Source organism: Balaenoptera acutorostrata, chromosome 9, assembly GCF_949987535.1.
Source record: "Balaenoptera acutorostrata chromosome 9, mBalAcu1.1, whole genome shotgun sequence".
Taxonomy (NCBI): Eukaryota; Metazoa; Chordata; class Mammalia; order Artiodactyla; family Balaenopteridae; genus Balaenoptera; species Balaenoptera acutorostrata.
Window position 1 is genome coordinate 100,218,383 of NC_080072.1, and position 18,395 is coordinate 100,236,777.

General features: G+C 46.2%; 1 protein-coding gene across 1 annotated transcript in view; it reads left to right on the plus strand.

Annotated features, from left to right (window-relative positions):
- Positions 1-13,053, plus strand: part of POU2F3 (POU class 2 homeobox 3) — an 80,123-nt gene extending 67,070 nt beyond the window's left edge. Inside the window, exons 8-13 of the mRNA XM_007196682.2 lie at positions 283-424; positions 2,350-2,486; positions 4,054-4,215; positions 9,711-9,777; positions 10,832-10,967; positions 11,951-13,053. Of these exons, the coding sequence (XP_007196744.1) occupies positions 283-424; positions 2,350-2,486; positions 4,054-4,215; positions 9,711-9,777; positions 10,832-10,967; positions 11,951-11,990 (684 nt within the window). The 3' untranslated portion in view covers positions 11,991-13,053. The remainder of the gene's footprint in view (positions 1-282; positions 425-2,349; positions 2,487-4,053; positions 4,216-9,710; positions 9,778-10,831; positions 10,968-11,950) is intronic.
- The last annotated feature ends 5,342 nt before the right edge of the window (positions 13,054-18,395 follow it).

Consider the following 18,395-nt stretch of genomic DNA (forward strand, 5'->3'; position numbering starts at 1 on the left):
GAGACTGGGGCACAGTTGCCGTTGGTAGGGAAAATGGGAACACTGCTGGTGGAGGGGAGAGGAATGAGAGCCAGGCAAGGAGCTAGGCACGAGGGCACAGCGCACTCAGAGTCTAGGGAGAGAAATAACCAAGTCTCCATCTTAGAGGGAAGAAACTGGAAGGGAGCCAGGGTGAGCAAAGGTTCGCTGGGTGTGGATAGGCGCTAGGATGGTGAGGGATGTGGACAAAGGAGAGACGGGGCCTACCTCTCAAAGTTCTTCCCTCTCCGTCCCCGCGTGCAGGGAGACGTGGGTCTGGCGATGGGAAAGCTGTATGGCAACGACTTCAGCCAGACTACCATCTCCAGATTTGAGGCTCTAAATCTGAGCTTCAAGAACATGTGCAAGCTCAAGCCGCTGCTGGAGAAGTGGCTGAATGATGCAGGTAGGCCTCAGGGACACGAGGATGGATGGAGCCTTAGAAGGTCTGCAGGGAAGGGGATGGTGACTAGTCCGTGTTGGGGCTTTCTCTCTTTCTTTTTTTTAACAACATTTTAAAATTATTTATTTATTTATTTATTTATTTATTTTGGCTGCGCTGGGTCTTAGTTGCAGCATGCGGGATATTTTTTTTTAGTTGCAACATGTGGACTCTTAGTTGCAGCATGCATGTGGGATCTAGTTCCCCAACCAGGGATGGAACCCGGGCCCCGTGCACTGAGAGCCTGGAGTCTTACCCACTGGACCACCAGGGAAGTCCTCTGTGTTGGGGCTTTTGGCAGTCAATACATAGCACCCTTTCCTCTCCTCCTGAGTCTGGAACCAACTGAGTAATAAGACACAGGAGACAGCCAAGTAGAGATGAAAATGTCAGCTTCACTACTGATAAAGCGCATGGAAGACATAGCTTTAGGTCTGCGGCCACGAAGACTTGCCCCATTTTATTCCTACCCCAGACACACCCAGCCTAGACCGTAGGACAGCTCGCCAGAGACAAAGGTCGGGTCTGCAGAGCAAACACACTTACCCAGACTGCTGTCTGGACTAGGTCTAGGTCAGGGGCATAGGGAAGTAGGCTCTCTAGGGTCACATGGCCGGGAGGAGGAGGCAATAGACACAACGCAAGATCTTCATCTGGCTAATTCTTGAGTATGTTTTCAGAGGGCAGGGAGTTACTCTGAGCTAGACTGGTTGGGAAAGCCTTACAGCAAGCGTGGAGTTTGCAGGAGGATTCAGTCAGGTGTTGGGGGGAGGGGGGAGTGGCCAGGAGGTCCGGGTTGTAAGCCAAGGGCAAAACGTTTGCAATAATGAATGGAAGAGCTTGGTGTCATGGCATAGCATGGGACAGGGTTTCTCAGCCAAGGCATTAGCAACAGCTTGGGCCAGAGATTGCTCTGCGGTGGAGGCGGTGCTATGAATTGTCGGCTCTTTAGCAGCACCCCTGGTCTCTACCCACTAGATGCCAGGAGCACCTGCCCCCTGTTGAGACGTGTAAAAATGTCTCCAGATAGAGCCGAACGTCTCCTGGGGGAGTGAGGGTGGTATAGAATCTCGCCCCAGGTTGAGAACCACTGGTCTAGGAGCAGAGCCAGTATCAGGGCTGGGCTCTCGTCTATAGACAGTGTGGGTCAGTGGTTACTATGGAGAGAGAGGAAAGCGGGCGATGGGCAGCCAAGGGTGTGACCCTCTCGGAAGTTGCTCCACGTGGAAACAAGGGAGGGGGTGAGGAAGGTCCCCACCCCACCCTGTCCCACCCCCGCCCAGGGAAGGCTGATCCTTCGGAGGTTTTACTGGAGCGCCGAAGTGAAAGAGGTGATCAGAAGGTCTTAGGATCTTCGGGAAGGGATCTTGCGGATCATTTCTAGTGCGATTCCCTGGCTGCGCCTGAATCCTTCCTAAGGGACATCCCCGCCGACCCCTCATACAGCCTCAGCCCCAACACTCACACTGAAAAGGAAGTGGCTTCCACACCAACATTCCGCCACCAAGTGCCACTGCCTTTAGCTCAAAACACCAGTCCTCATTTTCCTCGGGATTCACATCCAGGCCTACTTATAAAACACAGGCTCATGGGCGTCACTCGTAGGAGCTCTGCCTGCACCCACTCACACCCACACATGCCGCTGATGTCTGGGTGTTCCTGAACCATGACCGCAAACGCTGGAGGCACGGCAGTGAGAGGCATGGAGGACCTTTGCCCAGAGCAACGAGGGGAAGCAGGATTCTTGGTCCGTCTGGCTCCCCTGTGTCGGGGAGGGGGCTGCAGAACCTGCCGGGAAGGGTCATTGGACCCCAAGTCCATCGAGCCAGAGCCTGAACCAGCTGCCTTCCCTTCTCTGAGCCTCCCCTGCTCTCTCCCCTCCCCCACAGAATCCTCTCCATCAGACCCCTCCGTGAGCACCCCCAGCTCTTACCCCACCCTCAGTGAAGTGTTCGGGAGGAAGAGGAAGAAGCGGACCAGCATCGAGACCAGCATCCGTCTGACTCTGGAGAAGAGATTTCAAGATGTGAGCAGACCCTTTGGGTGGTAATGGGTGGGCCGACTTGCACAGGGGTTGAGCAGACGCACACAAGCCCCTCGGCACCACCCCTGAGCCCCCACACACCTGCCTTGGGAAAGGGTCGGGACACAGAGACACGCTCCCCCTCCAGGTGCCCCGGTGTTTGAATGAGAGGCTGGGTTCCAGAAACTTCCTCCTCCACTGACCCTTCTCGCCCTGACCTCTGTTTGGTGCCCATTGTCCCTCGAGCCGGGAGAGTTAAAGACTGGGGTATGGAATCCCAGAGGAGAGTGTATCCCTGTATCCAGTTGAGATAAAGGGAGCAAAGCCAGGGCATTGTAGATAAATTCTTCATTTTCTTTGCATTGTTTTGTATTTTTCAAATTATATATATAATAAATGCTCATTGTAAACAATTTGGAAAATGCAGGGAAGCAGGAAAAAAATCCACCACCAAATGCCATCTAAATGCACGTCCTTCTATTTCTTTCTTCTTCATACATTTAAATGTTTGCAGTCATATTACATACAGACACCTTTTTGAACTTGCAGCAAAAGTATATTCTTGAGCCAATCTGTGGACGCTAATAATACCAGTTATGTGCCCCGGGGGAGCTGGGGAAGAGAAGAGGGATAAACAGGTGTGGTCTAAACAGCCTCTAATCAGGATCCCTTAGGTACCAGCCTCCAGAGCTTCCATCCACACCGCATAGTCCCTAAAGGGCTCGCCTGTGGCCTAGTTCCACCTTGTAGGCCCCAGGCCTCCAGGACTCCTGTCTCTCCAGCAGACTCTCCAGCACATATGACTCAGGACTTGATGGCTGCATCCTGCTGGCAGGATGACAAGACCTGGCTTTTCCTTCTGATTAAGTTTCTCAGAGCAGCAAGAGTAAGGGAGGGTGCAGAAGGGAGAGAAGGGAGTTAAGAACAAAGATTGGGTGGGGGTGGGAGGGGTCAGAACAAAGGAGTGATGGATATGTATTGGAATGTGTGTGTGTGTGTGTGTATATACATACATATATATATATATATATATATGTATATACACACATGTCTCCTCTATAGTCTTGATGGGTCCACATGTTTTAACTTTATCATTTCCTATTTTGAGGTAGGCAGCAAGAAATGATGCGAGAGAAGGGTATCAGATTCTGAGGAAAGAACAGAAGGGAGCGTGTGTTCTGGGGATTCTGCCTGCCCTACCTAACTCATCAGTGGGCTCCTCTTTTCAGAACTTCTGAAGAAGGAGTGAGAGAAGAGCCTCCACCCTGTGTCAGGCCCTGTGCTTGGCAGTTTATACACATTTTCTCATTTAATCTTCATAATCATCCTATATGGTAGGCATTATTTCTCTCATTTCATAGATGATAAGACTGAGGCTCAGAGAGGTTCAGAAAGTTTCCTAAGGCCACAGAGTAAGTGCTCCAGCCACTATTCCATCGTAGGTCCGATTCTAAAGCTTTTGCTCCATCTATTGTTCTATCCTGCTTCTTTGGAACATCTGTTCCCCACGCACAGTTCTTGATCCTATTCCCGTCTCCTCCTGACTACTCTATCCCTTTGGTTTCTGTAGAACCCCAAACCCAGCTCAGAGGAGATCTCCATGATTGCAGAGCAGTTATCCATGGAGAAGGAGGTGGTGAGGGTCTGGTTCTGCAACCGACGCCAAAAGGAGAAGCGAATCAACTGCCCCGTGGCCACACCCATCAAATCACCCATGTACAGTTCCCGTCTGGTGAGTGGCCAGGAGCCAAGTTGCCTGCCAAGCATTGGGGGAGATGAAGCCTGGAGGGCAAAGAGTCCTCCCCGTCCTAAAGAAGATGGGGGTTGGAGAGCAAGGAATAAATATATAAACAAAGAGATGCTGTATACAAAATACATATAATATAAAGAAGAATAAAGAAGGATAAGGAGATAGAAAGTGATTACGGGGAGATGCTTTTATAGTAGAGGGGTAAGAAAAGACCTCTCTGATAGGGTGACATTTGAGAAGGGATCTAAGTATTGAAAGGGAACGAAATATCTGAGGGTTAGAGTGTTCCATGTAGAGAAATCAGAAAATGAGAAGACCTGACATGTTTGAGGAACAGCAAGGAAGCCAGTGTCACCAGGGCAGGGTGAGGAAGGAGGTGAGAAGTGGGAGATGAAGTCAGAGAAGTAATGGGGAAGTAACAGGAAGCCATTCACCACGGTCTCGGAGGCCATCGAAAGGACCTTAGCTTTTAGTTTGAGTGAAATAAGAAGCCACTGGAGAACTGACATGGGTTGCTATGTGGAGATTAATTTGTGTGGAGGCAGGATACCAGCCTGAGAATTACAACAGTCAGTCTGAGAGTGGTGGAGGCTTGGGCTAGGGTGGAGATCATGGTGGTGAGGAGGCGTGGCTGGATTCTGAATGCATTTCAACCATGAGCCAACAAGATGTGCTGTTAACTCAGATATGGAGTGTGAGAAATAAGGCCAAGATGACTTCAAGGCTTGTGACCTGAGCAGCTGCTTGGAAGGTGCTGCCATTTTTTGAGATGATGAAGACTGCAGGAGGAATAGGTTTGAGGGGGAAAAAAGACTAAGTATTCAGAGCTGGTCGTATTAAGTTAGACTTACCTCCTAGGCATCCAAGAGGAAGGGTTATGCAGACAGTTATATCTGTGATTCTGGAGTTCAAGGGGGAGAAGTCAGGGCTGGGAATAATTTGAAGTTCAGGCAGAATGGGAAGTTTGGAGGATATGAAATGTCTTCTCTATCTAGGAGAGAGATGGTGCCTGGAGGGTGGGGGGGAGGGGGAAGGTTCTTCTTCAACCCTAGGGATGGTGACGGTTGAAGGTTAAGGGAATTGGGGATAATGGTGTTGTCCTCTGTCTTTTAGTACTCAAGGATGGGTGAGATTCAGCCTCGTTCTGGGTGGGACATAGCTATTTCATAAAACTATACTATTGTTTATTCTTTCACTAAACATTTATCGACCATCTACTATGTTTTGGTCTTTGTGCTGAGTGCTAGGGATGCACAAATAAGTAATATTTGTTCCCTGTCCCAGAGCACCTCACTGCCTAGCAGAAGAGACAGACAAATAAACAAATGATAAACAACATGATGATTTCTCTTGGAGAACTTAGGAGTAGCAGCTAACAAAGCCTTGGGAGGTGGTGGTTAGGGAAGGCTTCCCCAAGGAGATAATTAATACCTGAGCTGAGTCTAAAAAGACAAGAAAGAGTGAAGAGGCAAATAAGTGAGGGGTGGAATTCCCCCAGGGGGATAGTATGAGAACAGCGGTATGGAGGAGGGAGAAGGGGGCATATGCACGGAATCGCAGGTGGTTCCACATGGAGGAATGTTGAAAGATGAGGCTGGATAGATCAGCAAGGGCCAGACAGAAGGGGCTATGAGCAGGGCTAAGGAACTTGAAGCCCTGGGGAGTTGCTGAAGGATTTGAAGTAGGGCATTAGTGTGATCTGATTGCTTTTTAGAACGATCACTTTGACTGTAGTTATAAAGGGTGGTTTGAGAGGCATCACATTTGGTTTCAGAGAGACCAGTTAGATGTGACTGCGGTTATCCAGCAGAGACATTATAAGGGCTGAAGCAAACCCATTTGGTAAGAATGAAGCGGATGGGAGAGATTCAGGAGATAACTAGAAGGTAGAATTATTAGGTCTTGGTTAATAAATTGAAAACTGGGTGGGGCAGGGAGAGCGATAAAGGAAAGAGAATACTCTGGGATGACTCTCAGCATTCAGGCTGGGCTGATTGGGTAGAAGCTGGTGCTGTCGATGGAACAATTAAACACAGGGGGAGGAGCTGGCTTAGGAGTAGGAAAAAATGATGATTTCTATTCTTTACATCATTATGATATACAGAGAGGCCTGTGGGACACCCAAGTGGTAATGCCCCTGGGCACTTGGAATAATGGGTCTGGAGGTCAGGAGGAAAGGCTAAGATAGAGAAATGGACTGGGGGTCATAAGCACACAGGTGGTAGTTGGAATCCTGGGTAAGGAGGAGCTCACCTGTGGAGTCTGTACAGAGGAAGCAAAGAGGAAAGTTGAGGTCTCAACCCTGGGGAACACTAGCTTTTGAGGGATGGGCAAAGGGAGAGCACCAAGGAAAGAAACTGAGAAGGAGGAACCAGAAAATGCAAAAAATTGCAATGAAGTAGATGGAGGGGTGAAGCAGATGTGAAGAGCCCTGCAAGAGTGCTTTGGGAGCACAGATAAAAGACCCCCAAATCAGAATGGGGTGTGGGAGGGCTAACCCCCTGATTTGTTTGGAGAACAGATTAGGACTTAGCAAAAAGAACAGCATAGCTGGCAGAAGGAACAGTGTGTGAGAGGCATGGAATTATAAAACAACATGATGCATTTGGGGAATCACAAGCCTTTTGGTCTGGCTGGAGCTAAGGGTTTAGGACTAAGACAGAGAGGTTGATGAGAGCTAGATCATGGTGGGTCGTGGATGCTAAATTACTCTCAAAGATATGAAGAACCGTTGACAGTTTTAGGTTGGAGACAATGTGATATTCATTCACCATTGCTGTCTTAAATACTTACTGAGCACCCACCATCTGTTTGGCACTGGGATATGGTGGTGCACAGGATACTTACTGGTGATCTCTGCTTAGAGTCTAGCAAGGAAAACAGACATTAAACAAATGCAATTTGTGATGAAGCCTCCAGAGAAGATGTGCGGGTATTTGAGGGACCTAACCTAGTCCAGATGTCAGGGGCTTCTCTGAGGAATGATGCTCAAATTGACAGCAGAAGAAAGAGTAGACTTGAATGGGGAAAAGGTCTGAGTTGCGGTGGGAGACAGGACGGAAGGGTGGAGATAGTGTCGGGAAGAACATTCTATGCAGAGGAAACAGTGTGTACAAAGGTCCTGAGGCTGGGGTGGGTGGGGAGAGGAAGCAAAGAAGGTTGGAATGGAACCCGAGGAGTGAGAGAGAGTGTGTGAAAGAGGAAGCTGGAGTGGTAGGCGGGGGCTAAATCATGTAGGGCGTTGTAGACCATGTTAAGGAAACTGAACCATGTCATAAGAGAGTCAGAATCTTTAAACATGGGGCTTTGTTTAGAATAGATGGGAGGTAGTTATCACTTTGGTTCAATCCCAGCCCGGGACACCAACGTGGAGGAAAGTGGTGGGAGGCACGGAGGAGCCGTAAAGGAGTGTCATGGGTTCTCATCGTGCATTCAACACATATTTACTGAACACCTGCAAAGTTCCAGGCACTGCAGTAGACACTGAGGACACAGCAGGGGACCACGCAGGCATCATCCTGCCCTCATGAGTTCCCCAGCCTAGTGGGGGAGAAAGATGTTAAATAAATAATCACATTAAGACTTGTGGCATCCTGAAGGAAGAGACTAGAGAAAATGTTCTAATCCTGTCTTCTCCTCAGGTCTCATTGGGACACTCTCCGTGGGACTAGGACATAGTTTCTTCTGCTTCTGATGTGAAATGATCTCTAAGATACACAGTCAAGGGGGGAAAAAAAAAAGAATGAGACAGAGAGAGAAGGAAGGAAAAAAAAAAGGCAAAATTATTCAGACCAGTGTGCACAGAATGCTTCCATTTATATACAAAATGTTAAAGGAACCATATCTATGTCTGCTTGCATATGTATAGTGTGTCTCCAGAAGGAAGCAGAAGAAGCTGGTCGCAGTGACTAAATAATTATTTGTTTAAAAACAACACCAAATTTCTGGGTGTGTGGCAGCAGGGAGGGGTGGAGAAGAGGGAGATTACCGATAACATCTCTTACCTCTTACCACGCTGCTCCACACCTGTCTCCACCCTTGGTGGGCCCCAGCCGACTGAGGAGGTTCCTTGTAAAAGGGCAGGTAAATGAAAGCAGCAGAACAATTGCTGATTAATTAGGAAATGAGTACATGCTGCATCCTGTCGGGATGGGATGTTCCAAACTGGGGAGGGGAGGATCGCCAATCACTGCTCCCTGAGCAGAACTTCCTTGCAAGGTCCTTTGTAAAGGTTGATCTGAGCGTCCCAGGTCAGCATGAGAAGAATAAGGGGGAGGAAAAGTATGCAGGGTTCAGCTCAAATGAAGAAATAAACAGTTTCTAGCTAGAAACACACAACAGTTGACAGCTTCCTGCTGGAAGGAAGGGAACTAACAGCCTTGCGCTGTTGGCCAGGCATTGAGTTGGAAGCTTTACGGACATTATCTCATTAAATCTTAATGAAAAGAAAATATGAGGGAGGTATTACTGCTATTTTACGGATGAGAAAACCAAATCTCAGTGGGGTTAAGTAACTTGCCCAAATCACACAGACAGTGGTGAAGCCAGGGCTCACCCCCAGATCTGTTGGGCCACAATGTCTATTCTTTTTATTACGTCTTGTTGCAGGTTGCGCTAGGATAGTAATACTGAGGGGGGGGGGAATTCCTGAACTGCGTGGGAGGTTAAGCTAAATCATCTTAGGTCCCTTCCAAACTCAGAGTTGATGATGCTGTGAAGTATCCAGGGCAAGATGAAAGGCTTCAGAGACCGCAGTTCATCTCCTCCAGTTACCTCGGGAGAGTGGATGGTCCACTCATGCATCAAGATGGGAAGCCTGAAACAGGGTGGTTAGGGCTGGGGGCTCTGCTGCCCTGAGCAAGTGCAGGGGTCTTTTAAGAAAGAAGAAGAGGGACTTCCCTGGTCGTCCAGTGGGTAAGACTCCACACTCCCGATGCAGGGGGCCAGGGTTCGATCCCTGGTCCGGGGACTAGATCCCACACGCATGCCGCAACTAAGAAGTCCGCGTGCCGCAACTAAGACCCGGTGCAGCTGAAATAGATAAATAATAAATAAAATAAATAAATATTTTTTACAAAAGGAAGAAGAAGGGACTGGAAAATAGGCAGCCATCCAGCAGTGTCAGCCACAGCAGGGTCCAGGAGGCATGGTCCTCTCATCACCGGAGCACTTGAGCAGGGCAGCTTCAGCCTGGCAGTGCCCAAGAGACCTTGCCAGGGGACACGCAGCAGGGAGGGCAGGGCCTGGTGTCAGCAGCAGGGAGACGCGGGAGCAGGGCAGAGCCAGAGCTGGGTGCTGTACGTGGTCCAGAGACCTTCCTATGAAACAAGGCACAGAGTGCAGGTTTGGGATTAGGAAATCATCCAGGAAGCTGAGCCCTGTCTCTGCAGAGTCTGGGGCCCAGCATCCTAGGAGAAGTGCCAGAGGTGGGAGAAGGAAGCAGAAGTGGACATTTATAAGCTTCTGTTGCCTTTCAGGTGTCTCCCTCTGGGTCTCTGGGGCCCCTCTCTGTCCCTCCTGTACACAGCACCATGCCCGGAACAGGTGAGCTCTAAAAATGAGGTTTCTGAATAGTACCAGAATTCTTTTAAATAATGGGATACTAGAACTGAGAGGTACCTACGTAAGTCAGCATTCCCAAAACGTATTTCAAAAGATGTTAAAATCTGTGCTAGGAAGAAAAGGCTTCTGTGATCAAGTAAGTTTGGGAAATGCTGGGTAGGCAAAGTTTGAACAAGTGTTTGTTTTTGTTTTAATTGCCACACTTTCTCCATACAAATGAGCTGTATGGAAGGCAAGGTTTTCCAAACCAATTTTCTACAGAACTCTATTTTTCAAAGAACTAGAGAGGATGACCATATGACAGTCCCAGTGTCTGACAGTCCCTTGTCCTGACATAATTATCAATACCAGTGCCTTCGACCCTTCAAAGCATCTTAGCTTGGAGGGTGAAATATACGTCACCTTCTCCACGGAATGCTGTTTGGGAAACTCAAATACAGTTTAATCCAAATCTGCCATATTACAGAGGTCGAAAAGGGGATGCAGGGAAGTGAAACAAGTTGCCACAGGCCACAGGGCTGCTTAGCGAATGGCCCAGGACTCCTCACTCCTGGTTGTGTTCTTTCTGGAAGACCACGAACCATCTGGAGATGGCAACATCAGAGAGGCTGGCCGTCTTTACCTGTGCTCTCAGCTTCTCTTTTCCTCCCTGAGCACTTTGCTTTCTTTCCTCCTCTCTTCCTTTCCAAGGCTTCTGGTTCTTTTGCTCATCCTGCCCCGTGGTCCGGGGCTGCGTATGCCCAGCCCAGGGTGTGTCCTGGAGTAGGATGATTTTGGCATCTGTATCTCCTGTGTTTGGCTAGTCTGGGACTCGTAGAACCAGCCATGCCACTCTCCAGGGTCCGGGCCGGGGAGAGCGTGTATGATGAGGGCCCCTTTGGGGCCGGGTGTCGATGCTAACATGGTAGGAGTTGGGCAGATGGGTGGCAGCTAGGGACAGGGTGAGCCCCCTTGGAGGATGCATGTCTGAATGTCACGAGGTCCCCAGACCCAGCCTCATTGTTTCCCCCTTGTTTTTGCCTCTCCTGGTTCTCAGTAACGTCATCCTGCTCCTCTGGGAACAACAGCAGGCCTTCGTCTCCTGGCCCAGGACTCCATGCCAGCAGCCCTACTGCATCTCAGAATAACTCCAAAGCGGCTGTGAACTCCTCCACTAGTTTTAACTCTTCAGGGTGAGGCGGAGGGGAGAGCCCAGAGATACCTCAGCGGGGCCGAGGGACATGTGAGAAGCTGCGTCTGGGTCAACACCTTGGGAAGGAAAGCTTGTCACGGGGCTGGACAAGGGGGATGGGGGGGGCAGGGAGGGGGCAGCGTGGAGCGCCAGACTGGCCTCTCTCCCTAGGGAGTGGGATTTAAAAGAGAAGCCTCAGCCAGTGAGCAGTCCTGGCAAGGAGCTGATGTCAACAAAGCCAACATTTCCCTCCTCACTAGGAGGGTGGAAATTTCCAAACCCTCCTGTCAGAAAGGGCCAGGTCCTTCCCTGGGCTGAGGAGTTCCCCTCCAGGCCAGCTCCTCTGCTCTGGGGTGTTCTGCCCCGAGCCTGAGCTTCTTCCAGCATGGCTGACACCGTGAGAGCAGGAGGGTGGGTGCTACCCCCTAACCTCGTGCTCCCACCCGGGATGCAGCGGGAAAAGCAGCCTCTCAAACTTTGATTAATGAACCAAAGAATCTACTCTAAGAAGTGTTCTCAGCGGATGCCTCGAGAGATCCTTCCCCGATTCAGAACAAAACAGAGATTTGCAAGTTAGGCGATTGGTTGAAGACCTGAGCTTGTCAGAAGAAATGAACCCGCTTGTCCAAACCCAGACTGTTCAACAAGGCAGCTGCCTCTTATGGGCCAATTGTTGCACAGCCCCAAAGGTTGGAGCGCCTCAGACACCTCCACCAAAAAAAAAAAGAGAGAAAAACATATAATGTACATTTTAAAGAATTGTTTTGAGATATAATTCACTTTCCATAAAATTTACCATTTTAAAGTGTACAAGTCAGTGCTTTTTAGTTTATTCACAAGGTTGTGCAATTGTCACCATAATCTGATTCCAGAACATTTTCTTAACCCCCCCCCCCATACATACCTGCTAACACTCACTGCTCATTCCCATCTTCCCTCCTCATTAGAAGCTGTCCGATTGACTTGTTTCTTCCTTCCTTCTAGATCTTGGTACCGATGGAATCATCCCACCTACCTCCACTGAGACCAAAAAGTTTCTCCTATGCCACTGGCCCTGTATTCCCCACTGGAAGGAAGGGAGTCACGCCTTCTCTGTATGGACAGATTACTTTCAGGAGAGTAGAAGAGAATCTCCACTATCAATGAACCCAAATTCTTGCCTTCTTCAGGAGCAAGGGCCTCTGGAGATCCAAACTGTGACCAAACCCTGTGCTGCCTCCTAGTGCTCTTGAAACGCACAGCCCTCCTAGGAGGTGACCATTTTTACCTTCCTTGCCTGTGTCCTTCTCCTCTCATTCCAAATATGTCAGATGGCTTCACTGCGACAGTGGTCTTTCAAAAAGGACCTCTTGCCATTATTCTCCAGCTCATCTCCAGCTCATTCTGGGCATAGCCATTTGCCTGGTGCCAAACCACCAGAGGGGAGAGAAGGTTTTGACTCTGAACTTAGCCACAATCTCCGAACTGATTCTAGAATCTATGAAAAGATTTGAATCTGATGTCTCCACCAAAGCTCTGATGTCTTCTCTGTTCAGCAAAGCTTTCTGACTGAGTCTTCATGTCACCCTATTTTCTCTTTAGCCCCGCCCCTTTTCCAGAACCACATCCATTCATGATTGTGTTCTCCGAATTCCCTCCTCTTTACAGAACGCTGAGCCACGCTCAGCCCACTGGGCACATTGCTCTGCCCACAGGTGTTCTTCTGTCTGCTCCGTCTGCCCCAGAGTTCAGGAACGCTTGTTCTTTCTCTCCTTTCCTGTATTTCTCCTTATCTTGTCCTCTCTCCCTTCTCCTGGTGCAGAAGGAAGAACACAAACGCACACACGCAACAATTATGCTGGCAAAATACCTGTATATAGCCCTATACTTTTTTTGCATTATGTTCTTCTCTCCTTAATGTGGAATTTTCCAGCAAAATGTTTAACTCAGGTGTGAATTTTGAAGATCTCTGTAATATTTTATCTTCTTTAACAAAAAAGAAAGAAAGGGAAAGGAAAAAAATACCAAAGTGTGAAATACCGTGCTAGCTTCCACAAGAGTTCCCACGTGGGCTGGGAATCCTTGTTGATTTCTGCGGGAACATTCTTTCTTGAGTCTCCTTCTTTGTGGGCCAGTGTGTAAACATGTAACATGAAGCCATTCCAGAAATGGTAACTTTTTTTTTTAGAGACTGCATATCCAAGAAAATGATGAGATTCAAAGGAATCTCTCTGTTCCTAAATAAATTTGTATGGTGATGATATACAGTATTCCACTATTGGCAAGAAGAGGTTTAGATTATTCTGGGTCTTTTGTTGTGGGGGACATGTGAGTACATGTAATGAAACGGGATGGAGAAAGGGTTTCAAATTGGTGGATTAAGTCTGTGACTCCCCGAACTGATGCTAAAGATGATATACATTAATACAGGACTCCAAAGAGTTCAGAGTTTCTACTCTTTTTGACAGAACAGCCTTGAGGACAGAGTAGGTAAGAGATTGGCTTCCTCATTTTGTAAGTGGGAGAATGGAAAATGTTTAAGGTCAAGTCATTTGGAGACTTTAAGAGGTGAAGGCTGAGGCTAATAGTTCATATCTCAGATGTCCTGAAGGTCAATTATTCATTATTCGCAGTGGAAAGTGATAGACATTTGAGACAAGGGATAATTCAAAAGTCAAATCTATTTGGCTTTGGAATGCACTGTGACTTTTGATGAGAGGGTTGAGGGGCAAGGAAGCTATCCCTGTGGTTTTTCTTGGGTTAATAAAAATTTAAAGAGTTACCATTTTTGAGGCAAACATTGACCTGTGGTGGGAAAGGGAGGCCCTTCAAAAATGTAATGACTGAAGGGAAGAAACTTAAATTGGCATTAAACATTTTTGCAAATAATAATATCCAAGGGAGATATCCATACCTAAATAACCATAAGTTAAGTGTTTTTCATGTTTGGATGGGGCTTAGACTAATATTTCATGTCATGAAGTGGAAGAAAGCCTGTTGGTAGTAGTTACTTTGTCAAGAAAAGATCTAGTTGAAAGGGGCTCGGTATGTATCAAAGAGACAAGAGGAGCCTGCAGCAATAATTTAAGTATGTAAAGAAATTACTCTGCCACCCATGAACCCATCTGTGCATATCTGTGCATACACACGCACACGTATGTATGCACTGTTCCTTGCATACTCATGGGTGCCAGAGCTGATGCTTTCCTGCAGCAGTCTTGGCCACCTTGACATCTTGCTCAGGTGAGTGCTGAAAGCTGATGTCCTGCACTGTCCATGATGCTGGTTTTCACTCATTTGACCCTTTAAAAAATACTTTATTTTTTAAGAGCAGTTTTTGGTTTACAACAAAATTAAGAGGAAGCTATGGAGATTTCCCATAGACCTCCTGCCCAAACACGTTCGTAGCCTTCCCCATTATCAACATCACTCACGAAAAAGTAAAATTTTTTTACCAAGAATGAACCTACACTGACACATCACAATCACCCGAAGTCCATAGTTTACCTTAGAGTTCACTCTTGGTGTTGTACATTCTACAGCTTTGGACAATAGTATAATGATGTGTATCTATCATTATAATATCATACAGAGTATTTTCACTGCCCTAACAATCCTCTGTGCTCTACCTATTCACCTCTCTCCCTGCTACGCCCTTACAACCACTGATCTTTTTTTACTGTCTCCATAGTTTTGCCTTTTCCAGAATGTCACATGGTTGGAATCATAGTATATAGGCTTTCCAGGTTGGCTTATTTAGTAATATGCATTCAAGTTTCTTTCATGTCTTTTCATGAGCTTGATAGCTCATTTCTTTTTAATGCTGAATAATATTCTCTTGTCTGGATGTACCACAGTTTATTTATTCATTTACCTACTGAAGGACATCTGGGTTGCTTCCAAATTTTGGCAATTATGAATAAAGCTGCTATAAATATCCGCATGCAGGTTTTTGTGTGGACATAAATTTTCAGTTCCTTTGGGTAAATACCAAGGAGCGTGATTGTTGGATCGTGTGGTAAGAGTATATTTAGTTTTGTAAGAAACCACCAAACTGTCTTCCAAAGTGGCTGTACCACTTTGCATTCCCACCAGTAACGTTACCAGAGTTCCTGTTGCTCCACATCCTCACCAGCCTTTGTTGTCAGTGTTCAGGATTTTGGTCACTCTAATAGGTGTATAATGGTATCTCACTGTTGTTTTAATTTGCATTTCCCTGGTGACATGATGTGGAGCAACTTTTCACATGCTTATTTACCATCTGTGTATCTCCTTTGGTGAGGTGTCTATTAAGATTTTTGGCCCATTTTTTAATCAAGTTGTTTGGTTTTTTACTGTTGAGTTTTAACAGTTCTTTGTATATTTTGGGTAACAGTCCTTTATCAGATGTGTCTTTTGCAAATATTTCCTCCCAGTCTGTGACTTCTCATTCTCTTGATATTGTCTTTCACGGAAGTCTTTAATTTTAGTGAAGTCCAGCTTGCTAATTATTTCTTTTATGGGTTATCTTTGGTGCTGTATCTAAAAAGGCATCACCACACCCAGCATCAGGTAGGTTTCCTCCTTTGTTATCTTTAGGAGTTTTATAGTTTTGTGTTTTACATTTAGGTCTGTGATCCATTTTGAGTTAACTTTTGTGATGGTGTAACGTCTGAGTCTAGGTTCATTTCTTCACGTGTGGATGTCCAGTTGTTCCAGCTCCATCTGTTGAAGACACTATCTTTGTCCCATTGTGTTGCCTTTGCTCCTTTGTCAAAGATCAGTTGACTGTATTTATGGGGGTCTATTTCTGGGCTATTTGACCATGGTTTTTATGAAAGAAGTAAACAGAATTACAGTCTTAACTGCTCAGCCTCCTGTAGCTTCCATTGTCCATTGCCTTGGACAGTTGCTGAACAGAGTCAAACCTGAAAGTGGGTACCAATTCACGTTTCATGTCTGCAAGATTCTGTAAACCTCATCATTCCAGTCAAGTTTAACGGAAGCCTGGTTAGCTTCTTCAGAGTCTAATTAGGCACAAGAGAATCAAAGGGCAACAACCAGTCATTGTTTAGGAGGAAGGAAAGGGAAAAAGAATTGTTGCTGCTGCTTTTTGAACTTGCAAAACTTCGATCTTTAGTTGACTCAAGACTGGTAGACCCAGCTGTGGGCACACAATACTAAGGGCTTTTGGTCCAACTCAGAGAATGAGTTTAGTCGCAGACTCAAATTAGGAATCCTGTCCTGAGGCCCCATGTTGCCGGTTCAGTGCCTCTTCTCCCTGTGCACTCTGCATCCCCTTGCTACATTCATGGACTGCTTTTGCTGACTCGCCTGCTTCTCGTGCTAGACTGTGGGGAGCTCCTTATAGCTGAGTCTGTCTTTTTCTCTGTATCCCCATGACTAGCATTGCGACTAGTACATAATACGCAATTCAGGTTTTTAAAAGTTGAATGCTTTCTTTTAACCTCTAAACAACTTCTAGTGCCTTTCACTGACGTTAGGAGCTGTGAATATAGAAAAATGTAGTACCATCTGTAGTGGAGGCAGACTATCTTGGTGGTTAAGAGCATGACCTCCAGTGCCATATTGCCTGGGTTCATACCCAAATCTGCCTCCTATTAATCATGTCACCTTGAGCAAGTTCCTCAAGTGCTCTGTGCCTCAGTTTCTCACCTGTAAAATGGGGATAACAGCAGTATCCATCTCGTAGAGTTGTTGTGAGAATTAAATGAATATATATATATATATATATATATATATATATATATATATATATATATATATATATATATGTAAAGTGCTTGGAACAATGCCTGATACATTAATAAGTGTTATCTGTTATTATCATGATTATTATGATATTATTGTTATTGTTATTCAAATAAATTGGTGGAGAGCTTCCTGTCCTCTGCTCTCTCTAACAGCCCAGAACTTTCCTGGGGGACACCACAGTTGACAAGCATACGATTTGGTGGAACAAAGGTTGTGGCCAAAGATACGTGAATTAATAAAATTTAATCCCAAGTAATGGAGCTTGAACCTGGAATCTCAGTCACCCCAGAATAAAGGCCCAATAAAGGCTCCACTGGAAGAACTAGCACCTTCCCTTATCCCCTCAGTCTTTAGACTCCTGAAGCCTTTAATATGTACTCTGTTCTTTCCTGGGAAATGGTGGCAGCAAGAAGATAATTTCAGATTCAGATACTAGAAGAAAAAAACAATACTGCAACAAAAACAAATGGGGAAAAAGTTGAGATGTGCATACCATATGTTCATTTAGTGAAATGGATCTTTCCTTGTTTTCTTCCTGCAGGTTATTACTACCTCTTATCTGGTCTTTTCCAACCCACTTGTGACAGGCTGTCTTCTCCAATTCGTCTTATACTGATTTTCATTGAGTCTCTACATAGCAGTGATTCTCAACTTTGGTTGCACAATGGAATTACCTGGGAAACTTGAAAAAAAATTTGACACTCACACAGATTCTGATTTACTTTGTCCGGGATGTGGCCCAGGGAATTGGCACAGTTCCTCAAGTGATTCTATTGTTCTGTCAAGGTGGAGAACCACTGCCTGAATGGGCATACAGATCATTGGGGACTTTGTTAAAATGCAGATTCTGATTCAGTAGATCTGGGGTTAGGGTCTGAGATTTTGTGTTTTTAACAAATTCTCAGGTGATGCAGATTTTGCTGGTCCCTGGACCAGACTTTGAGTAGCAAGGACTTGGAGAGCATGGTAAAATTATTCCCTTTGCCCAATATCATATAGGTTTCCTATTATCTGCATAATAAGATGCCTCAGCCTGGCATCTTAGGCTGGCATCAGTCATTTAAGGTCCTCTAACATCAGTGGTCCCCAAATGTGACTAATCATCTGAAGATCTATGGGCAGATTTTAAAAGATACAGATTCCTGGGCGTCACACCAAGCCTACTAAAGCACAATCTTCAAGGTGCGGCCTGAACAAAGGGTATTTTGAAAACACTTCCCAAGTGGTCTAGATGGTCATTAAGGTTTAGGAGCTTCAATATGCTTCCAATATACATTTCCAGGCTCATTGCCCGTTCATTCAACCAGCAAACATTTATTGCACCTGCCTCTGTACCAGGTACTAGGGAAACAAGAATGAAAAGAGTGTGATCCTTACTCTTAAATGGCTGGCAAGACAAATGACCCAAACTAGACTATTTATTATTTCCCAGACATGGCCTAAATGCTCACAATTCTGCTCAAGGTCTTCTCTTCTTAAGAATGTCTGGGCCCCTCAGCATCCTACCTTTGCCTGTCCTGATCAACCAACTCAGATGCCCTCTTTACACCATTTGCATCTCCACACTTATGTTTGGTTATCTCTTCAAACTTACTTTCCCTGATATTAAAACAGACCCAGAGAGGAGAGAGGATTAACCCAAAGTGAGGTAACAACAACAATAATTAACATTCATATAACGACTTCCATGCACCAG